The sequence below is a fragment of the Dryobates pubescens genome, chromosome 2 (genome assembly GCF_014839835.1).
Source record: "Dryobates pubescens isolate bDryPub1 chromosome 2, bDryPub1.pri, whole genome shotgun sequence".
In the NCBI taxonomy this organism is placed as follows: Eukaryota; Metazoa; Chordata; class Aves; order Piciformes; family Picidae; genus Dryobates; species Dryobates pubescens.
The window spans coordinates 51,864,257-51,880,312 of record NC_071613.1 but is presented as its reverse complement, the minus strand read 5'-3'; the positions used below and the strand labels follow the sequence as shown (position 1 = coordinate 51,880,312).

At 48.4% G+C, this 16,056-nt stretch overlaps 1 protein-coding gene across 2 annotated transcripts in view; it reads left to right on the top strand.

The window, feature by feature from the left end:
* The window catches only part of FMNL2 (formin like 2), a 194,968-nt gene extending 188,465 nt beyond the window's left edge, over positions 1 to 6,503 (top strand). Inside the window, exon 26 of one of the 2 annotated variants that reach the window (XM_054177567.1) lies at positions 6,394 to 6,503. In XM_054177567.1, the coding sequence (XP_054033542.1) occupies positions 6,394 to 6,503 (110 nt within the window). Of the gene's footprint in view, positions 1 to 2,286; positions 2,478 to 6,393 lie in introns of those variants that run through there. The other variant, XM_054177575.1, reaches the window with a different exon arrangement.
* Positions 6,504 to 16,056: the final 9,553 nt, after the last annotated feature.

Sequence of the window (16,056 nt, the reverse complement as noted above, 5' to 3'; positions counted from 1 at the left end):
AACAAGCAGGGCTGCAGCACTGGGAAGGGTCACTCAAAGCCTAGTTGCCCAGACCCAACTAGCAGGGCTGCAGCACTGGGAAGGGTCACTCAAAGCCTAGTTGCCCAGACCCAACTAGCAGGGCTGCAGCACTGGGAAGGGTCACTCAAAGCCTAGTTGCCCAGACCCAACTCGCAGGGATGCAGCACTGGGAAGGGTCACTCAAAGCCTAGTTGCCCAGACCCAACAAGCAGGGATGCAGCACTGGGAAGGGTCACTCAAAGCCTAGTTGCCCAGACCCAACTCGCAGGGATGCAGCACCACAAAGGGGCACTCAGAATCTTACACTTCCCTGGCTGTCATGACCCTATTGAAGCTCAGCGCTGGCAGAGCATTGCTTGGAAGGTCTCCAGGTGTCCTTGGGTGTCCATGAGGGGATCACTAACGTGGTACTAACATGAGCAACCAGCTTCTGATGGCTCTGTTTGTCTGTTTGGCTGTTGTTATTCCCATGCAGTGCTGAAGACTGTGCCCTTTACCGCTCGAACGGCCAAGCGGGGCTCTCGGTTCTTCTGCGACCCCGTCCTCACTGAGGAATTCCATTACTAAACTATTTCCTCTTTCACATCTGATGCTCTTAGAACCCAGGAAGGTTGCTGTAGATTCTCTGTTGTTGGGGTTTGGGGTTTCTTTTTGGCACTTCTCCATCCCTCTGGCTCTCCAGCCAAGGATCATGTGAATGTTGAGTGTATAGTCACGTCCGGCGTCCGCCCTCACCTGTGTTTCCGTCACTTCGTGTTGCATGTTCACCTTGGTTCAATGACTTGTTGTTCCATCAATGTTCTGCAGATGCTGTTGGCCATCCCTACCTTCCAAAGGCATCACTCACCCTTCCTGTCATAGAACAGCAAGTGGTGGAGGTCACGGTGGAGCAGGTTGCCCAAAGACGTTGCGGACGCCTCATCCCTGGCGGTGTTCGAGGCCAGGCTGGATGAGGCTTTGAGCAACCTGGGCTCGTGGGAGGAGTCCCTGCCCACGGCAGGGGGGTTGGAACTGGATGGTCTTTAAGGTCCCTTTCCAACTCAATCCATTCAATGGTTCTGTGAACTGACCCTCAGGTATCCCATGTGTGAATCAGAGAATTGTTTGGGTTGGAAAAGACTTCTAAGACGGTTGAGTCCAAGCATCGACCCAACGCCCCCCTGGCCATTAGACCACCTCCATATGCCGTGGGCTGCTTTGGTGCAGGTCTCCTGCAGCGTCACAGGACTTTTTAAAGAGCAAACAAGCAGAAAGTGACAATTCACTTGGCTTTTCTATGTCATCTCCCCTGGCCTACAGCCCTTCCTCTGTCTGCCAGGTTCCCTCTGTCCAGTGCATGTCCTCCATCAGCTCTGCTCCGCAGCAGAACCAGGGGTTGCATGTGGTGGGACTTTGTGGGGGGGGTTCACTTGCTGGTTGTCTGCAGTAATGGGGTCTGCAGTGGGGTCTTGTGGGTTTAGATCTTTTAACCAGCACCTGCATGTTTGCATGAGATTACAAACAGCCTGAGCTCTTCCCTCATTTGGTCACATCCATAGTTCACCTCTTTCAGTTCCATGCCAGCTTTCTCTACATCAAGTCAAGGAGGTTTGCTGAGCACTAAACCAAGTTCCAGGTCGCTTGGGCTTTGTGTGGTGCCGGGTGGTGAGCAAAGCAGGGGTGGGAGAGGGAAGGGCAAGAGTTTGGGTGACCCAGTGACGTGCCACAGCCACAGAAAAGGTCGAGGGGGAGCCAGCCAACCAAGAGAAAAGCTTGACATGGAACTGAACAACCTGGGTGTGGTGTGAAGTGTGGGATGGATGTGTTGAACCCAGCACGTCCTGCAGCACTGCTGTCTTGCCTGAAGGCCTCAGAAGCTTGAGGAGACAACAGTGTTCCGCTTCTGCCACCCGAATGCTTCTAGTGAACTGTCGGTCAGCTCAAGGGCTGGTTGCACCTTGGGGTTAACTGCTGTCTTCTTCTCTTCCTGGAGCCAATCTTCAAAGCAGCTTGGAATTTGGGTAGGGAGAGGTGAGGGTGACCCTCTTGTCCTCTCCTGGCGGTGTCTAACCTCCTCTTGCAGCCTTGGCCCCTCTCTTGCTCCGTTGGCTAACGCGCTTGGGAGTTACCAGCACCAAGCTGACTTTGCTCTTCGTTTGCTTTTCTCTGGGTTTTATTTCCCCCCACCCCCCCATCCCATTTTTAACTTTTAACCATCATTTTGTGTTCTTTTTTTGTTTGTTTGTTTCTCTTTTTTTTTTGTTTTCTTCTTTTGTTTCTGTTTAGCCCTAAAGAAGAATAATATCACTAAATTCCCCAATGTTCACTCGAGGGTAAGGATTGCTTCTAGCACACCGCTGGTGGAGGATACACAGAGCTGGCAAGCATCACTTTTTACTTAGCTTCCTCCTCTCTCTGTATGCCAGGCAGCCTGCTGGTAGTTGTGGCTAAGAGTAATACTGGTGAGAGCACAAAGGGCCTCCCCCCACCCCCTTGACTGGCACCTGCTGCTGTGGTGCAGGGGACCCACGGGGTCCTTGGTTGGCGGCTGCCTTCGCCCTCGCTGTACGTGCAGCGAAATCCTGACACTGGAGAGCAAGCACGAGAGTGTAGAGTCCTGGAATCACAGAGATCAGGGAATCAGACCCTAGAATCATACCACAATGGAACTGGGGAGGCAAAAAATCCTGGAGTCACGGGATGAGAGAGAGAACAAAATCCTAGAGTCATGGAATGAGAGAGGTCATAGAATCCTGGAATCATGAGATCCTAGAATCATGGAATCATGAGCTCCTAGAATCATGGAATGAGAGAGGTCATATGTGGTGGGTTGAGAGGAAAGGCTCTGCTTTCCCTCCCCCACTGAGAAAGAAACCGCGGCTAACACTCAGTCGGAGAAATGAGAGTATATTTTACAAGGAAACAGATTCTGTGTAACACAACAAATACAGGGATTTTACAATATATACAGGAATATACAGCAAATAAACACAGTCAGAAACCAGACCCCCAACAGAGGGGGCTTCCCCCTGTGCCCCCTTCACCCCTCTACCTCCCTTCTCCCCCAAAGAGGTAGAAGAAGAGAAAAGAGGGGAGTTAGCCCAGCAGAGGCCTAAGCACAGGGAGTGAGTTAGTTCTTATCTCTTGGCAAGAAGCCCAGAAGCAGTCCAGTGTGGAAGGGACAGCGAAGAAAGGAAGACTGAGAGAAAGTTCCAGCTCCCCTGGGTCTAACAATCTCACCTCCCACCTTACTTGGCCAATGAAATTCGTTTAGAATACCAAAATATTTTATAAACATTTAGCCAGTGTGCCCCTTCCTTAAAGGCACAGCCTCAAACGGCCACGTCATACAATCTTGGAATCATAGGATCATAGAACCCTGGAATCATAAGATCATAGAATCATGGAATGAGAGAGGTCATAGACTCCTGGAATCATAAGATCATAGAGTCCTGGACTCATGAGATCCTAGAATCATGGAATGAGAGAGATCACAGAATCCTGGAATCTTAAGATCATGGAATCCTGGAATCATGAGATCCTAGAATCATGGAATGAGAGAGGTCATAGAATCATGGAATCATAAGATCATAGAATCCTGGAATCATAAAAAAAAGTGTAGAATCCTGGAATGAGAGAGGTCATAGAATCCTGGAATCATAAGATCCTAGACTCCTGGAATGAGAGAGGTCATAGAATCCTGGAATCATAAGATCATAGAACCCTGGAATCATAAGATCCTAGAATCCTGGAATGAGAGAGGTCATAGAATCCTGGAATCATAAAATCATAGAATTCTGGAATCATGGAATCATAAAAAAAGCCTAGAATCCTGGAATGAAAGAGGTCATAGAATCCTGGAATCATAAGATCATAGAACCCTGGAATCATAAGATCCTAGAATCCTGGAATGAGAGAGATCATAGAATCCTGGAATCCTAGAATCCTGTAATAATAGAAATCAGAAATCAATAGAAATCAGAAGTTGTAGAACGATGGAGATCAGAAGTCACAGAATCCTACAATATTAAGACTGTAGAATTCTAGAGACCATAGAACCTTAAACCCATAACAGTTGTAGAATCATAAAAGAACCTTAAACCCATAACAGTTGTAGAATCATAAAAGAACCTTAAACCCATAACAGTTGTAGAATCATAAAATCAGAACGAACCAAGTCCCAGAATTCCCAGAGCCACAGGAATCCTAGACATCAGAATCACAGAATCCTCGAGAGGATGCAGTCAGATGCTAGGATGCACAGCATCCTAGCAGCCTAGAATCACACAAGTCACAGACCATGAAATCATGCAGTCACAGAAGGAACAGAAATCACAGAAGTGATAAACCCCTAAACCCCATGGAATTCTAGAACTCCTGGAATCACTCAGGAAGGTTGGAACAGAGCTCTAAGATCAGATTATCAAGTCCAACCTCCTACCCAGCACCTCCAAGGCCAGCAGTGTTTTGGCCCTTTATCCTCCACGTTTAGCCTGAGATAGTCAACCAGGTCCCCTACAGAGATGTTTCAGCCCCATAGTTCCCTGGATATTCTGCTCTCCTCAGCTGGCTCCTGCTCTGGGGCGTGAGAGATGGACAAGCAGAAGCTCTGGGAGAGGTCAGCCCCCAGGCAAAGGTGCCTTCTGCTGGGGTACACCGAGAGCTGAGAGGTTTGGGAGTTGTGTTTAAAGCAGGCTGTAGGGCAGCCAGGAAGTCTGAGGTGGAGGTTGCCCAAGCCAGCAGAAATTCGTTCTCCAGAAGAGAAAAACTTTGACTCAAAGCCTGCTTGCTGCAGGGGGTTGGACTAGATGACCTTCAACGGTCCCTTCTGACCCAAACCGTTCAATAGTTCCATGAATTGCTCTTCAGGTGTCCCATGTGTGCTTGTAACAGCCTCTCCTCAACGTGTCCATCTCCAGCTCTCTCCATCATTCCATCCATTGCATGCTCAGTTTCCCTTCTCTTCCTCCCCAGCAGCAGGGTGGCTCAGGGTGGGCTTTACTGCCAGTGAAGAGGAAGGAGGTTGACAACTCCACTGCCCTCAGCTTAAGAAGCATCTCTGCAGCTGGCTGAGATGGTGGCATGGGGCAGGACCGGGACTTTGCAAGCTGGTAGCGGCAGGGCAGGGCAGGGCCAGGCAGAGCAGGGCACCCTCTTAGAGAAATGGGGTTGTAGGGAGCATAGACTCATCCTGACATCACTAACCACCATTGCACCTGGGGCCTACATCTCCAGTGAGCTTCATCCTGCTTCAGAAAACTCCTTCAGCTCACCCTAGTGTTTGGGACAGGGTCGGGACCAAGGCACACCTCAAGCAAACCAACTGGAGTTGATTTTGCCTTCATTCATGACCACTAGTGAGGAGAAACACTAACATCTGGGAGCATCTCCTCACCTGTGGTCATGAATGAAGGCAACATCAACCCCAAGTGATTTGCTCGAGGTGCACCTGGGTCCTGCTCCTTTAACAGCCTCTCATGCCCACAGATATTAGTGCTTGAGAGGCTGTTTAAAGGAGCAGGACCCAGGCACACCCTGAGCAAACCACATGTTAGTGTTCAGAGGCTGAAGGAGCAGGACCCAGGTGCACCTCGAGCAAACCACTTGGGGTTGATGTTGCCTTCATTCATGACCACTAGTGAGGAGAAACACATCTGTGAGCATCTCCTCACCCATGTCATGAATGAAGGCAACATCAATCCCAAGTGGTTTGCTTGAGGTGTGCCTGGGTCCTGCTCCTTCAAACAGCCTCTCAAACACACCTGTGAGTGTGAGGCTGAAGGAGCAGGACCCAGGCACACCTCGAGCAAACCACTTGGGGTTGATGTTGCCTTCATTCATGACCACTAGCAAGGAGATGCTCCCAGATGTTAGTGTGCAGAGGCTGAAGGAGCAGGACCCAGGCACACCTCGAGCAAACCACTTGGGGTTGATGTTGCCTTCATTCATGACCACTAGCAAGGAGATGCTCCCAGATGTTAGTGTTTAGAGGCTGAAGGAGCAAGCCCCAGGCACACCTCGAGCAAACCACTTGGGGTTGATGTTGCCTTCATTCATGACCATGGGCAAGGAGGTGCTCCCAGATGCTGACGACTCAGATGTCAGTGACCAGGGGGCGAGGAGATGTTGACACTAACCTGCTGGCCTAACTGCACCTCACCTCCCCAGCATCCCACCAGTATTACCTGCCGCTTGGGCACGTAGTCAAAGGGCACCTCGATACTTCGCTCCACTTCCGCTCTGGCTGGGGGTGAAGTCCCTTCTCCTCTTCCTCCACAAGCTGCTTTGATTGGCTTCCAGCAAGGCCTTTCCTGCGCGGCGCGGGCGTGGGCGCGGGCGCGCGCCGCGGGGCCCGGCCGCGCCCCGTGACCAGGAGCTCTTTCCCGCCGGCAGATCTTCGGAACCAGCCGTACCGCCGAGCCGACGCGGTGAGGAGGAGCGTCCGGCGCCGCTTCGACGACCAGAGCCTGCGCTCCGCCGGCGGGGCCGAGATCGCCATGTGAGCTGGACGCCGCGGCTCTTGGGCAGGCACCCCTGGCGGCGGCGGCGGCGAGCAGGGCCTGGGCTGGATCAGCTCCGCGTCCTGCCGCTCGCCCGCGGCCTCGGGAGCGGCCGCAGAGACCTTCTGCGGGGCTCGCAGAGCTTGAGCGCGCCTTGGGAACGTCAGGGATGGGTTCTCCGCCCGACCGTAGCTAACAAGTGCCTATACAATTATGGAAGGACCTGCTCAAAACTCATGGAAGCAATAGGACTGGGCTTGACTGGGCATCATCTCTGGACACCAATCCTCTCCTCGGTGTTTTTAACCAAAATGTAAAATACTGGTTGGGTTGGGGGCTTTGGGGGTCGGGGTTTTTGGGGGGAGGGAAGGGGGGGTTTGGTTTGGGTTGATTTCTATCAAAGGTTTAGTGATGGGGCTCCTGTGGACCTGGACTGGAGCTCCTGTGGACCTGCACTGGTTGTAAACTGGGACCTGCTCTGCTCTTCAATGCATTCCTGGGCTGGCCACCGAGAGATTAAGCTTGCCTGCAGCTGCACCCAACTGGCTTCTGGGTTGGGAACGAGGAAGACACCTACGGGCTTTCTCTAGCTCATGTGGAAGCACCCCCAAGAAGAGACCACCCCACACCACAGCCAGGCCATGGTAGTACCATGGACACCAGATGTGGAGGTAGCTCCATGAGGGGATCTGTGCCTCCTCCCAGCACCCCACCATGGCCAGGCCATGGTAGTACCATGGACACCAGACGTGGAGGTAGCTCCATGAGGGGATCTGTGCCTCCTCCCACCACCCCACCACAGCCAGGCCATGGTAGTACCATGGACACCAGATGTGGAGGCAGCTCCATGAGGAGATCTGTACCTCCTCCAACCACTCCACCACAGCCAGGCCATGGTAGTACCATGGACACCAGATGTGGAGGTAGCTCCATGAGGGGATCTGTGCCTCCTCCCAGCACCCCACCATGGCCAGGCCATGGTAATACCATGGACACCAGATGTGGAGGTAGCTCCAGGAGGAGGTCTGTACCTCTTCCCACCACCCCACCATAGCCAAGCCATAGTAGCAGGTACACCAGGCATGGAAACATCTCCACGAAGACCTCACCTTGTTGCCCCCTATCATAGCCAAGCCATAGTACCAGGTACACCAGCTGTGGAAACATCTCCATGAAGACCTCACCTTTTCCCCCCACTATCATAACCAAGCCATGGTACCAGGTACACCAGGGATCAGGAGATGAGGTGGCACACGAGGATTCACCATGAGGTTGCAGGGTGCAGAGCTGAGGCAGGGGGTGGACAGCCTGAGGAAGGTGGCTAAGATGTGTGCTGTGTTCTTCTGGAGGCAGCTTCTCAGCAAGAGTGTTGATTAGTTAGCACTAATTAATTAACAGCTCATTAATCAGTATTAGGAGCCTGGGATGGGGGGGGGGAATGGACACACACCAGTGCAGCCCAGTTCCTCACATGGAGAACCATCTTGTGCCCTGCTCTGGGATTCACTCCCAGGTTCCTTGAACAACCCCAGTGTGGATCCCTTGGTGCCCAGCCTGCAAACATCCTCCTTGGTTGTAGGTCACCTTTGGAAAGTCTCACAACATACAAAGGGACATGAGGCCTTTCTCCAGCAACATCCCACACTCCCACCACTGCTGCTTGGCAGCAGACCCCTCAGGATCCTTGAGCTCCAACCAACTCCATGCCCACAGAGGACACTCATCTCCAACCAACTCCATGCCCACAGGATTACTATGATCTTCTCCAACCAACTCCATGCCTACAGGGCTACAATGATCTTCTCCAATCAAATTCACACCCACAGAGGACGCTCATCTCCAACCAACTCCACACCCACAGGGTTACAATGATCATCTCCAACCAACTCTATGCCCACAGGGCTACAATGATCTTCTCCAACCAACTCTATGCCCACAGGGCTACAATGATCTTCTCCAACCAACTCCATGCCCACAGAGGACACCCATCTCCAACCAACTCCGTGCCCACAGGGGTACCATGATCTTCTCCAACCAATTCTATGTCCACAGGGCTACAAGGATCTTCTCCAACCAACTCTATGCCCACAGGGCTACAATGATCTTCTCCAACCAACCCCATGCCCACAGAGGACACCCATCTCCAACCAACTCCGTGCCCACAGGGGTACCATGATCTTCTCCAACCAATTCTATGTCCACAGGGCTACAAGGATCTTCTGCAATCAACTCCATGCCCACAGAGCACTCTCATGTTCAACCAACCCCATGCCCACAGAGGACACTCACCTCCAACCAACTCCATGCCCACAGGGGTACAATGATCTTCTCCAACCACTTCTATGTCCACAGGGCTACAAGGATCTTCTCCAACCAACTCCACACCCACAGAGGACACTCACCTCCAACCAACTCCATGCCCACAGAGGACACTCACCTCCAACCAGCTCCATGCCCACAGAGGACACTCACCTCCAACCAGCTCCATGCCCCCAGGGCTTCTCCAAGATGATGGCCAGAGGAGGCAGCTCAGCTCTCCCAGCTCCGTTTTGCTTCCAGCTTCCTTTCCCTGGGCTGGTGGCATCCATATGTTACTTGTAAAATTCTTGTATAGTATTTAACCACCCAGTTTCCCTTGGGGGTTGTTTTTTGGGGTGGGGGGGTGGGGGTCATTTGTACCTTCTGCTCTGGGTTGATTTTGGGGTGGGTTTTCCTTTGGTTTGCGAACCCACAGGTGAAGGTAGGTCCTGGCTTTCCTGCTTTAGTTTGGTTTGGGGGGGGGGTGGGGTTGTTTCTCTCCCCCTCTTCCTCCTCCTCCTCCTCCTCCTCCTCCTCCTCCTCCCCTCTTCTCCTGGGCTAACTGTAGAGAAGCTGGTTGGGTTTTTTTTTTTTAAATGTACAGATATTTTGCTACAAAAAAAAAAGAGAAAAACAAAAAAAAAAAGGAGAGAGAGAAAAAAAAAAGGAACAAACCAAACCAAACCAAACCAAACTTGGTGCAGGTTGCTTGCTTTCATTTTTGTTCCCCCCTTTTTAGTCCCTTCCCTTTTACTCACCTTTTCTCCTTTTATTTGGGTTTTCTTCCCCTTTTTTTAGTGTTTTCTTCCCCCTTTTTAATGTTTTCTTCCCCTTTTTTATGTTTTCTTCCCCTTTTTTGTGTTTTCTTCCCCCTTTTCCGTGTTTTCTTCCCCCTTTTTTGTTTTCTTCCCCATTTTCCCTTTTTTATGTTTTCTTCCCCCTTTCTTGTTTTCTTCCCCATTTTCCCCTTTTTTGTTTTCTTCCCCCTTTTTTATGTTTTCTTCCCCTTTTTTGTTTTCTTCCCTTTCCCCCCTTTTTCATGTTTTCTTCCCCTTTGTTTTCTTTCCCTTTTTTGTATTTTCTTCCCCATTTTCCCCCTTTGTTTTCTTCCCCATGTCCCCCCTTTTTTTAATGGTTTCTTCCCCTTTTTTGTTTTCTTCCCCATTTTCCCCTTTTTTATGTTTTCTTCCCCCTTTTTTATGTTTTCTTCCCCATTTTCCCCCTTTTTTATTTTCTTCCCCTTTCTTCCCCTTCTTCCCCCTTGTTTTCTTCCCCCTTTTGGTGTTGTCCTCCCCCTTTTTGGTGTTGTCCTCCCCCTTTTGGGTTGTCTTCCCCCTTTTTGTGTTGTCCTCCCCCTTTTGGTGTTGTCTTCCCCCTTTTGGTGTTGTCTTCCCCCTTTTTGGTGTTGTCCTCCCCCTTTTGGTGTTGTCTTCCCCCTTTTTGGTGTTGTCCTCCCCCTTTTGGGTTGTCCTCCCCCTTTTTGGTGTTGTCTTCCCCTTTTATGTCCCTTTTCTCCATCTTTTAACATTTTCTTCCCTTTTCTTCCCCTTTTTCCTTTTTTTCAATGTTTTCCACCCTTGTATTCCTCTTTTCTCCTTTTTTTAATGTTTTCAGCCCTTTTCTTCCCCTTTTCCCTTTTCCTTATGGTTTCTACCCTTTTGTTCTCCTCGTCTTATGTTTTCTTCCCCTTTGTTCCCCCTTTTCTCCTTTCCTCATTTCTTTAATGTTTTCCACCCTTTTATTCCCTTTTTTACTTTTTGAAATGATTTCTCCCCTTTTCTTCCACCTTTTCTCCTTCTTCTTTTATGCTTTCTTACCCTTTTATTCCCTTTGCCTTTTTGGTTGGTGATTTGTATCCTTTTATCCCCCTTTTTTTGTCTCCTTTCCCCCTCTTTTTACGATTGGTATCCTTTTTATTCCTTCCCCTCCTCCCCCATTTGTATCCTTTTATTCCCTTCTTTTTCTGGGGTTTTTTTAATGCTTTTTACCTTTTAATCCCTTTTTATTCCCTTTAATGATTTTTCTCATTCCCATTTTGGGTTTTTTTTTGTTTGTTTGTTTAATGATTTTTCTCCTTTAATCCCTTTTTCCTTTAATAATTTTTCTTTTTATTCCCATTTTCATTTTTTGTTTGTTTTTTTAATGCTTTTTACCCTTTAATCCCTTTTTCCCCTTTAAAGATTTTTCTCTTTTTATTCCCATTTTGGTTGGGTTTTTTTAATGACTTTTCTCCTTTAATTCCCTTTTCCCCTTTAATGATTTTCTCTTTTTATTCCCATTTTCATTTTGTGTTTGTTCTGTTTTTTAATGCTTTTTACCCTTTAATTCCCTTTTTCCCCTTTAAAGATTTTTCTCTTTTTATTCCCATTTTGTTTGGGTTTTTTTTAATGTCTCTTCCCCTTTAATTCCCTTTTTTCCCTTTAATGATTTTTCTCTTTTTATTCCCATTTTTATTTTTTAACCCTTTAATCCTTTTTCCCCTTTAATGATTTTTCTCTTTTTCTTCCCATTTTGCTTGTTGTTTTTTTTTAATGACTTTTCCCCTTTAATTCCCTTTTCCCCCTTAATGATTTTCTCTTTTTATTCCCATTTTCATTTTGTGTTTGTTCTGTTTTTTAATGCTTTTTACCCTTTAATTCCCTTTTTCCCCTTTAAAGATTTTTCTCTTTTTATTCCCATTTTGTTTGGGTTTTTTTTTAATGTCTCTTCCCCTTTAATTCCCTTTTTTCCCTTTAATGACTTTTCTCTTTTTATTCCCATTTTGATTTTTTAACCCTTTAATCCTTTTTCCCCTTTAATGATTTTTCTCTTTTTCTTCCCATTTTGCTTGTTGTTTTTTTTTAATGACTTTTCCCCTTTAATTCCCTTTTCCCTTTAAAGATTTTTCTCTTTTTATTCCCATTTTGGTTGGGATTTTTTTAAATGACTTTTCCCCTTTAATTCCTTTTTCCCCTTTAAAGATTTTTCTCTTTTTCTTCCCATTTTGCTTGTTGTTTTTTTTTAATGACTTTTCCCCTTTAATTCCCTTTTCCCCCTTAATGATTTTCTCTTTTTATTCCCATTTTCATTTTGTGTTTGTTCTGTTTTTTAATGCTTTTTCCCCTTTAATTCCCTTTTCCCTTTAAAGATTTTTCTCTCTTTTTATTCCCATTTTGGTTGGGATTTTTTTAAATGACTTTTCCCCTTTAATTCCCTTTTCCCCTTTAATGATTTTCTCTTCCCATTTTGCTTGTTGTTTTTTTTAATGACTTTTCTCCTTTTAATTCCTTTTTCCCCTTTAAAGATTTTTCTCCTTTTCTTCCCATTTTGCTTGTTGGGTTTTTTTAATGACTTTTCTCCTTTTAATTCCTTTTTCCCCTTTAAAGCTTTTTCTCTTTTTCTTCCCATTTTGCTTGTTGTTTTTAATGACTTTTCCCCTTTAATTCCCTTTTCCCCTTTAATGATTTTCTCTTTTTATTCCCATTTTCATTTTTTGTTTGTTTTTTTTTAATGCTTTTTACCCTTTAATCCCTTTTTCCCCTTTAAAGATTTTTCTCTCTTCATTCCCATTTTTGTTGGGTTTTTTTTAATGACTTTTCTCCTTTTAATTCCCTTTTCCCCTTTAAAGATTTTTCTCCTTTTCTTCCCATTTTGCTTGTTGGTTTTTTTTTAATGACTTTTCTCCTTTAATTCCTTTTTCCCCTTTAATGATTTTTTTTTCTCTTTTTAATCCCATTTTGATTTTTTTGGAGGGGGCCTTCCCCCCCCCCCTTTAATCCCTTTTTTTCCCCCTCCCTTTCCTGATTGCTCTCTTTTTACCCCCACCTTGCTTGGTTTTGTTTGCCTTTTTTTTCTTAATTCCTGATTCTCACCTTTTAATTCCCATTTTGTTTGCTTTGGTTTTGTTGCCTTTTTTCCCCCCCTCTCCCCCTTTTCTCTTAAAAAACCTTTTTTTTTGGGGGGGGGTGGGGGTGGTTCACCTTTGTAAATATTGTTTAAACACAAAAAAAACCTTAAAGGAGAAAGGAGAAACAGCACCAAGCCTGTGCTATACAATCTGAATGTTGAGTTGTTTTTGTTTTAACTTATAGGTTTATTTTTTGGGGGGGGGAGGGGGTTGTTTGGTTTGTTTTGTTGCTTATGTTTTGGGTTTAATTTAACTAAATGGACAGGATTTTGGGGTGGGGGGTGGGGGGTGTTGTTGTTTATTTTTGAGGGGAGGGTGGGGAGTACAACTTTGACCTTCTTCACCTCTTCTTGACCCTACTGACAGGCCACTTAACAACCTTCAAGCTGCCGACCTCCTCGGGGTGAGGGGGGGGGAGGGAAAGGTGTGCCCGAGGAGAAAGGGGTTGGATGCATTGCAAAGGGGGTTAAGAAGGGGTTAATTTAATTCATTAAAAGCACTAATTGGGGGGGGGGGGGGCGGGGGGTGGGGGAGGAGTGAAAGTCCACCTGGTTGGCACGTTCTCTTGAGGGTTTGGGTTTGGGTTTGTTCTTTTCTCCCCCCTTCCCCCCCCCACCCCACCCCAGCTCCTTAGCAATGGTAGAAGTGTTTTCTAAAGCAGTTCCTGTTACTTTCTGGTCTGTTCCTGCCATAAAAGCCAATAAAATATTTACACTACTACACCCACAGCCACAAAAGGGAGTTCTTGGGGGAGGGGGGAGGTGGAGGTGTCATTTTGGGGAGGGTGGGGGGGGGTTATGGGGCATCTTGAGGGTCATTTTGGGGGTTATGGGGCATTTTAGGGGTGTATGGGCTAGGTTGGGGTGGTATGGGTAGCTTAGGGTCATTTGTGGGGGGGTGTATGGGGCAGTTTCGGTGGCTTAGGGGCATTTGGAGGCATTTGGGTGGTTTGGTGTCATCTTTGGTGGCTTGGGGGCATTTTGGGGGGGCTATGGGGTAGCTTGGGGTCATTTGAGGGGTGTATGGGGCAGTTTTCGTGGCTTGAGGTCATTTGGGGGGGGTTGGGTGGCTTGGGGTCATTTTGGGTAGTTTGAGGGCATTTTGGGGGTGTATAGGGCATTTTGGGGGGGGGGTTGGGTAGCTTGGGGTTATTTGGGGGGTGTATGGAGCATTTTTGGTGGCTTGAGGTCTTTGGGGGGGTTGGGTGGCTTTGGGGTCATTTGGGGTGGTTTGAGGGCATTATAGGGGTGTATGGGGCATTTGATGTGGTTCAGGGGGATTTTGGGAGGTTATGGGGCATGTTGGGGGGGTTTGAGTAGCTTGGGGTCATTTGGGGGGTGTATGGGGCAGTTTTGGTGGCTTAGGGTCATTTGGAGGCATTTTGGGTGGTTTAAGGTCATTTTGGGTGGTTTGAGGGCATTTGGGGGGCCTTATGGGGCATTTTGGGCTGGTTGGGGTAGCTTGGGGTCATTTGGGGGTGTATGGGGCGTTTTGGGTGGCTTGAGGGTATTTAGTGGGCATTTGGCTAGCTTGGGGTCAGTTGGGGGGGGTGTATGGGGTATTTTGGGTGGCTTGGGATCATTTTGGGTGCTTTGAGGGTATTTTGGGGGGGTTGTGTGGCCTGTGGGGGGTGATTGGGGGCATTCTGGGTGATTTGGAGTAACTTTGGGGGCATTTTGAAGGTTTGTGGAGCATTTCATGGGGCATTTTGAGTGGTATGGGTTAATTTCCTCTCATTCTATCACCTGATACTAGGGAGAAGAGACCAACCACCTCACTTCCACCTCCTTGCAGGGAGCTGTAGAGAGCAATGAGGTCTCCCCTCAGCCTCCTCTTCTCCACACTAAACCCCCCCAGCTCCCTCAGCTGCTCCTCACCAGCTCTGTTCTCCAGACCCTTCCCCAGCTTCACTGCCATTCTCTGGACCTGCTCCAGCCCCTCAATGTCCTTCTTGGAGTGAGGGCTCCAAAACTGAACCCAGGAACTCTGTTTCAAGGCACACAGACAGTTTGAGCTCAGATCTTTGTTGTGGTGGCCAGGCAGGAAAGAAAGAGTCACCATCTAAGGGCATGGTTGGGCTACCCCAGCCCTAGGGGTCCACCACCACACCAGCCCTGGAGGGTGCTACCCTTACTCCAGCACTGAGCTTGTACCACCACACCAAGCTCTGGGGTTCTACCACCACCCCTCCAGCAGGGGGATTCTGCCACACCTGTGACAGGGCCACCCTCATGGCTTTGGAGCAGGCAAGAAGAGGTAAAAACAACCCCAGCAAAGCCTTACCAAACCCACCCAACCAAAAGCCTTAGAACCCTTCCATTTACACCTTCCCAGGATAGTTTTGAGAGCAGGTTCCTTTCAAGGTGCATTTCTCTTGCAAGATGTAATGAAGTCATTAAAAACCCCAGAGCCAATCATTTCTGTTCTCCCAGTCAAAATAAATAAAGGCAAACCTTCAAAAATAGCAACTTGGACCAACCTTCTGCCAGCTCTGCCCAACCAAGGCAGGACCAAAAGGCTGCAGGGCAAGCTCTGAAGTGGTTGCAAACCATGGTGGCCTGTCCCCAAGTTAATAGAATCATAGAATCAACCAGGTTGGAAAAGACCTCAGAGATCATCAAGTCCAACCTGTCACCCAACACCTCAGGACTACTAAACCATGGCTCCAAGTGCCACATCCAGTCCCCTCTTGAACACCTCCAGGGATGGTGACTCCACCACCTCCCTGGGCAGCACATCCCCATGGCTAACAACTCTGTGAGGAACTTTCTCCTCACCTCCAGCCTAAACCTCCCCTGGCACAGCTTGAGACTGTGTCCTCTTGTTCTGGTGCTGGTTGCCTGGCAGAAGAGATCAACCCCCACCTGGCTACAACCTCCCTTCAGGGAGTTGGAGACAGCAAGAAGGTCTCCCCTGAGCCTCCTCTTCTCCAGGCTAAGCAACCCCAGCTCCCTCAGCCTCTCCTCACAGGGCTGTGCTCCAGACCCCTCCCCAGCCTCGCTGCCCTTCTCTGGACACATTCAAGTGCCTTCTACCCCAGTCCTAAAAGCCACCAGGAGTGGTTTCACCTCATTCTCCATGGGCTTGCTTTCCACTTGGGCATCACTACCTGCTGCAGCAGCTAGAGAATTCCACTGGGAAAGAGGAATTCAGGGGTTTTGCAAGGCTGATCCAATGCAGTGTCAAGGCTTGGCTGATGGTTTGTCACCTTGGAAGCACCACCTGCACTGTGTCCATCCATGCTTGGAAGAGCCACTTGCTGCTGGCTGGGGTGGGGGGGAAACCTGAGACAAAGCCACTGCCAGCCTGTCAGAAGTTGACATCAAAGACAGAAGTGCCACCACTGTGACCAAAAGCTCTGATTTTTCACCC